This window comes from Gavialis gangeticus, unplaced genomic scaffold, assembly GCF_001723915.1.
Source record: "Gavialis gangeticus isolate Ggan-Ray unplaced genomic scaffold, GavGan_comp1, whole genome shotgun sequence".
Classification (NCBI taxonomy): Eukaryota; Metazoa; Chordata; order Crocodylia; family Gavialidae; genus Gavialis; species Gavialis gangeticus.
This window is the reverse complement of record NW_017729032.1, coordinates 158657529-158665089: the sequence shown is the minus strand read 5'-3', so window position 1 is coordinate 158665089 and position 7561 is coordinate 158657529. Positions and strand designations below refer to the sequence as shown.

Genomic DNA, 7561 nt, shown 5'->3' with positions numbered 1-7561 from the left:
AATTTCAGACAACCTATCAGAGTATGAATCAAATGTTACGGACAGACAAACAGACAAAGTCTTTTATAATATTAAAATCATAATAAATTTGTACCTTAGCCTATGCTGTATTAAAGCAAATTTCATTTTAAGCTGGCTTATGTTTAAAAGGAACACTTAATTATAATTTAAATTAAAAAAGTAAAACAAAATTCTGATTTAAATTAAAAAATCCATTTTTTAATTTTTTTTTAAATAAATCAAATTTTATCCACCCTGAAAAGAGTACCAGCTGACTGTAACTTTTGTTAGCAGCTCACTATTAAACTATTTTCAGTATTTTCAAAGGGCACTTACCAACCAGATACCAAAGATAAATATATTTATCACTCCATAGACAATAAAATGGGAAAAGATTTTGTTGCTAGCTTGCTTTTACTGGGAAAAGTAGCTAAATGCAAGAATTGGTAAGACTGCCAGACAGAGTTGCAGCCTCCATAACATTTTTGACATTTTAATTTTAGTTTCCAAGGCTCACCTGAGTATAGTAACCTGATAAGCAGGGATCCTGGTTTTCCGATAAAATTTTTTTCCCAGTTTTCAGGTTAAAAAACTAACCCAAAATCCACATTTTTCTGTGATTAAAATGGAAGGACTGTAATACATAGATGCATAAATAGTGGTGTTTCGTTTTGATCACGGAAAAATGTGGACTTTCGGTTACTTTATTTAACACAAAAATTGGGGGTTTTTTTAAATCAGAGAAAACCAGGATCCCTGCTGATAAGCAAGCACAGTTAAGATACACAACATACCCATCGTCCTTTGGTTCCACAGCCTACACAACAAGTGGGTCAATTAGCACAGCTTCTGAAAAGAAGCCTAGAGGCAGGATCAAACTTGTACTCCTAGAGCTGTAACAATATCCTTTAACCACTCTGCCACTACCCCTTTCAGAAACAAGAATACACTCCAGTATTTTGCTCCCAATATAATGCTGGTTTTCATTTTAGGAGTCTGGAAACCTTTTCCCTTAGGTGACATGATCATATTTTTAAAGAGCAAGCGAATACAGACATTAATGGAAGACATATCAAGTAAAACACCACCATCTAATTTGCATGTTAAATAAAACTTATTGGTCATTTTAATGAGCCATACGAAATCAGTTTCTTGTTGACTACCTCATCAAAGGTCTCTGTCATTTTCTGTATTACATCACTCTTGGGTAAACTTTGGAACATCTCAGCTGTCACCATTCCTAGAGTGGCAAAAATCAAAAATGGAGATTAAAACAACACTTAAATCTACAGCAACACATAATATTATAAAAACTACCCAGTTCTTACTGTAGTAACCTCAGTTTAAAATCACAAGCACCAAAAGGGTAACTCAAACTGTTGTACCTGTTTTTGCATTGGCACAGGTCAACAGATTTACAGCAGTAGATATTACCACATCATCATTCACATTCACAGATTCTACCATCTATTTTTCTATCCAAAAGGATAAGGAAAAATAGATTGTTATCTATCCTGCACTCAAGCCCTTCCTTTTCAGAAATTAAGCACACTGCAGACAGTTCAGTATTTGAAATCAAAATTGCTAGGGAAATGCTGAAGAAATCAATTGTGTTGCTTCACTGCCTGACACTGTCTGTCTCCTTTGCAGTAACTTAATGCTAGGAGACATGGTGCTGGAGAAGGTGCTGGATTTCAGATGAGGTGTGGAGAGCAAACTCTTGCCCACTGACAACCTTGTGGCAGGAGTGTTAGTGCCAGAGTGCTAGAGAAATCTCAAGTGCAGAAGTTACGTTCTACCTGTCTACTACCCCTACCAGTTTCAATGGGACAATGTCTTCCTCTTCACTCCCTATCTGCCATTCTGAAGCTTCAAGTCACTACTGTTTTCTATATGCTTGTTTTGGAAACAATTACATACAGTCAACTTCCAGGAAGTAGCTGGAAGGAAGCAAGAGCTATTATTCTTCCAGCCACTGAAAAGACTGAGTCTCTATTTGGGAGCATATGTACTTTATTTTCAAATGAAAGGTACTCGGTGAGTGTAAAATAGTATTCCAAGAGCTACCCCATTACAGATTTTTATCTCAGCCCACGTGAAAATCATTATTCTAAGTAACAGGTAGTGTTCCGCATTTTCAGGTTTTACTTTCCAAAAAAATTCTGGGAATTTTTCAGCATTAATCTTCCAAACATAAAAACTGGGTTGAAATCCGGATAAAAGGAAGAAAAGGGGAAAAACAATTTAAATCAGGGAAAATAATAACAATAAATGTATACATCTTTACTTTTTAGTATGCTGACAATTCATACACGTGTTTAAACGGTTTCTACATTTCTATTACAGAAATAAATAGTTGTACGCAGCAGAAGTACCATCATCCTACTGTCGTAACTCCCTATAGTATCCATAGACAAGGATTTAAAAAATAAAGTCCAACTTTTGCTTATCCCTAATCACATGCTTCTTTAATTTTAATGTCACTTGCTTTCTACATGTTCTTTTATCCTGTCAGCATGAGAACTAACTTCAGTGCCACAGTACTTGCAGTGCAATGCATCCTCTTCACCTCCTTTTTACTCTTTTTGAAAACTTCTAAACACTGATTTTCACAGATATATCCACATAGAGATTTGCGCTTTCTACCCATCTTTTACTTTTTTTTTTTTTCCTGTGTATGTTTTTATCCAGCCCCACATGAAATGGAAGCACCTATTTATGTCACGTGAGCCAATGGTGGCACAATATTAACAATTTAATCTCATTTAATCTGACTGGCTCCATGTTGTGTCTGGAGTGAGTTTTACATATAACAATTGCTTCAGCTTCAGTGCTGCAATGCCATCCCGATAGACAGTTTTGTATTTCATAGAAATAAAATTGAGTGAATTAAAAAACAAATGTAAATCAATAAAAACCAAATAACTTTAATAAAAAAAATATCAGGTCATCTACTGGTGAAATTCGGTAAAAATTGAAAACGCGGAACACTAGTAATAGGGTAATGGCACAGAGCATTAGATGAGCTTGTCCACAGGAAGCCTGAACGGGCCACCCTTATATTATGGTAGCGCTTAAATTACACAGCTCAAAAAACAAATAGGAGTAGGAAATTTGATTTGCCTAGAGCAGATTACAATCCAGATTTTGAGTAAACAATCTATTAAACTACATTTCAGCCCCAAGAAGCCTATTTTATAAGACTCTCAGCTACTGACCAATCAAAGGAAATACCAGCACTACACAGAATTACCTTGACAGCCTGAACATTGAATGAAGAAGTTAATCAGATCCAGGAGTGCCACATCTCGATCTTGTTTATATGCTTCAACCCAATCATCTACCACAGACTAAAACAAGTTACAGAAAAAACAATGATAGATGGCTGAAAATCATAGGTTCAAGCATTCCATAATATAATGCATCTAACATTAATAAATTTCTATTTATTTTTTTCTAGTAAACCGCTTCAGAAAGAATAGGGTAAAATCTTACATAATGGTGGTACTTCTCTTTAGGAATAAGAGCAGGAAAGATTGAGAGAGAAAGAACAAAAAGGCCCACAGATGCTTTGCCCGCACTTCAAAGCCAGAATTCCTTCTAAATGAAAGATGCCATTTAAACTGTGAACAACCACATAATTAATATTAGCAATGATCCTGGGAAGTTCACTTGCCCGTCCTCATCAGCAATCCATTTGTGCAAAAGACTGTGAGGGAACATGAACAAGAGTTAGTTCATGTACTATCTACTGCAAATTAAAAAGTAAAACAAAGGACCTGTTTCTGCAAGTGCTCGACCTGGCTAGACCCAAGGTCTCCAAGGAGCCGTTTTCAAGTCAACAAGGCTCTGCATGGGTACACAGGTCCATCAGCACAAAACACGGTGAAAGGTCCAGGTCTAGGGTCCAATATATTTTTAAGTAGATTTCCACTCCCCTGATTTTGTGTAGCTTTCTTTAGTAATGGAAAACAATTATTGACATATTGATATAACAGGAAAACAGGAAATCAAATATTCTATAAAATGCTATCAAATATCACATTATTGGAACTGAGAGATAAGAGCCAAGATATCTAAAGTGATGCCAAAATTAGAACGCTAAGTTAGTATCCTGATTTTCAAAAGCCTAAAACCATTTGCAGTTTCTACTGATGAACCACTCGATTTTTAAAAATCAACCCTCTCCCCTTTCAAGTACTAAAATATTACTTGAGAAGACTGACCTTAAGCATCTTTTTTTTTGGATAGTTTTCCCAAAGATCCCTTCCCTTCTAATTATACTAACTTTACATGTAAATATAGCAGGCACCTTGGCAAAAATGCCAGATTTTTTCAGCTGGCCATGTAACAAAGATTAGGCCAGGAGTCAGATTCCAAAATTCCTGAAATTAAACAACAAAAATCTACATCCATCTCCCCTTCCTGCTTCCCCCTTCTCCCTCCCCAGCAGATCTATTTAGAACAGAGGTCAGCAACCTTTTAGAAACAGGCTGAAATAATCCAACTCAATCCAAGACAGTCTTCCAACCTAGCCACTGCTGCTTCTCACCACCTTCGTCACGTGTACAATCTGCCATGGAATCTGCCTCTCCCCAGTGCCCTGCCCCCAGTCTCATTCAAAACACCACCAATATCTCAGCTCCATGGGCCAAATGAAATCACTTGTCTAAACCATTCCATTCCCAACACTGGAGTTACCTGCATAGCACGCTTGCCCACACTGACCACCTCAAACAATGTAACTGCTTCCACCACTTGGCCATTCTGCAGCTGGCTTGCTCTTCTAGTACTGGAAGAATTTCTTCTTATGTTTTCACACTGCTCTTGGACCTTCCTTTTTCCTCTCTGAAACAATTCACATGAAGAAGACAGAGTAACCATAAGACAGCTAATGGGCATACAGACATGGCCATACATGCTGCCTGAAGGTAGGTGTTCTACCCTCTTACAACAATTATGCATGTGAATAAGTGCAAGTGGCAAAGAAATATTGAGTAAGAAAATACAGGAAGGAGAAGAGGAAGTATACAGCTGAGGTGAAAATTTCCTTTGTAATCATTGGCATAAACAGGAAGGTTAAGTGGCAGAGTGGTTATATAAACTGTCTGTAGGGCATTTATTCAGGTTGTCAGTAAACTTAGAGCACCTAACTGCAGTTCTATTCCACCCTGAGAATGCCTGAAGAAAAGTTAATAAAAAGGTGAGTAGACCTTCCCCTCCCTGCTTTCTTGTTTCATAGTTTGTAGGGTCAGAAGGGACCTGGGCAGATCATCAAGTCCAACCCCCTACCTTGGCAGCAAAAAGTACTGGGGTCAAACAACCCCAGCAAGGTGTTCATCTAGCCTTGTCTTAAAGACCCCCAGGGTAGGAGCTAGCACCACTTTGCTTGGAAGTTGGTTCCAGATCCTAGCCGCCCTGACAGTGAAGTAGCGCCTCCTGATGTCTAACCTGAATCTACCCTCTGCAAGCTTGTGACCGTTATTCCTGGTCACTCCTGGTAGTGCACGGGGGAACAGGGACTCCCCCAATGCCTGCTGGTCCCCTCTGACTAGTTTGTAACTGGCCACTAGATCCCCCCTCAGCCTTCTCTTGTGGAGGCTGAACACGTTCAGGTCCCTTATGAATCAGTCTTATGGGTTAAATGACAGTGGCCACATTTACACAAGACGCTGACTGCACAGTAGCTCATTACTACTGTGCAGTAGTGTCACAAAACATGACATGACACTACTGAACAGTAATAACGAGCTACTGCACAGTTAGCATCACCAAAAAGCCGCGAGGGGATGCTACTTAGGTAGACACGGGCAACGGGCAGTGTGTTATAGACATACATCCATTAATGGATTTTCCGGACTTGAACAAGGTGTGGTGGGATGGAATCTGGCCCATTATGTGCATTGAAAGATTTTATATATACACATATGTGATGTAACAGATTTTATATATACACATACACATATAGCTACACATAGATATATAGATATATATAGATACGCATAGATAGATAGATAGACATGTATGTATGTATATACACACACACACACGCACATATAAAAATACAAACTTACTGGAGTTTTCAGATTGCCATTTCTCAGACAGCTGCCGTTCTGTACAGTGGACTCAGGAACAGTCTCATCATGGACAGAATTTTCTCTGCAGAATAATAAGCAAACAGTATTGAAGAGCATACCACACCTCTCCTATAAACTAGGTAATCTATATCTGAAGACCAGATTTGCTACATCACTACCACAGAGAAATTGCTTTTGAGAGCACAGAAAGTTAAATACTTAGATATAAACTGTAGAGGAAAATAAAGTGTACCCGTATACAATAAACTATAAAGGCTTCCTGTAAAGGTGTGGCAGCAGTTGCATGCCTGAGGCCTACAAACATTTTACTGGTGACAGTAGGCAGTAGCTTTCTTGTTAAAACACACTCAACTTTACTTTCTGAGCCCCGTGAGACTGCATTATCTAAGTAACAGATGAAGAATCAGGTTGTTAACGAATGTTGTACACTTTGATTCTGCATAGCTCTCAGATCCTGAAATAATTTCATCTACCTACTTAATTTTAATTTTTCTTCTGTGAAAAGTACCATTACAAATTTTGAACTGTGGTGGCAAAATTCAAAAGGTGCTCAAGTGTTTGCAGAACTGAAGACTAAGAAAGTAATTTCAGGGTGCACAAGGTCGTACTGTTCAAAGTTTTTATTGATTTGGAGGTCTGTCTGGAGAGAAAAGATCAATTACAGACCATACAAGTGTAGCAAAACCCCCAGTTTTTCTTTTATTTTAAAATGCATTCCCTCCCCTTCCCCAACCATTTCAGACTTTTTCTCTCCCTCTCTATTCCCTATAGATAAGTATAAGTAAGCTAAGATGTAGGATAAGCTTTAACATTTTATTTTAGGTAGTAAGTTTTATTTTCTCTCCCCTCTTTGCAAATAAGTTCCCTGCTATTTTGATATCGATACCCACTGTTTTATAAGTGATCGTTATTATGTTTGTACTGCTTTTATGTTGTGTGATTACTGTTTTAGGCCTATATGTCTAAGTTAGCGTAAGTCATGTCAAGTTTCCATTTTGTATGTCAAGCCTCCATCTTGTGTCCTCTGCCTGGGCATCCCCTGTGTTGCAACTGTATGATTCATGTGCCCCTCCCATGTAAATTGGTTCCCAGATGAATGAGAGTGATTGGGAATGGCTGAAATACAATGGTAGCAGGCCTCTACTGAATGGCCTGTAACGACCAGGCCATCACCTTGCATTGATTCATCCAGGAACCATACCACAGGACCTCACCCAGGAACAGAGATAAGAACCCAGCATTTGAAAGACAAAAGACCCTGCAGAACCAGCAACTCTACCATTGTACCCACCATTACAGACATCCAAAACTGCACATCCTTGCATGGAGTACACATGCTCAGTACGCCAGGAGCTGACCCTTGCCTGGGCAGGCCTCCTGTCACTAGCATCACACAAGCTGTGCCCCTATAAAAAGGGGCAGTGAAGACAGACCCAGTGGGACACCCTCTCCATCTGGACCAG

At 38.7% G+C, this 7561-nt stretch overlaps 1 protein-coding gene across 4 annotated transcripts in view; it reads right to left on the bottom strand.

The window, feature by feature from the left end:
- The window catches only part of LOC109302575 (cohesin subunit SA-2-like), a 97761-nt gene that overhangs the window by 82597 nt on the left and 7603 nt on the right, over positions 1-7561 (bottom strand). For all 4 annotated transcript variants that reach the window (XM_019524168.1, XM_019524165.1, XM_019524167.1 and 1 more), the window contains exons 2-5: positions 6075-6159; positions 4702-4848; positions 3254-3350; positions 1164-1240 (exon numbers count right to left, since the gene is read on the bottom strand). In XM_019524168.1, the coding sequence (XP_019379713.1) occupies positions 1164-1240; positions 3254-3350; positions 4702-4848; positions 6075-6159 (406 nt within the window). The remainder of the gene's footprint in view (positions 1-1163; positions 1241-3253; positions 3351-4701; positions 4849-6074; positions 6160-7561) is intronic.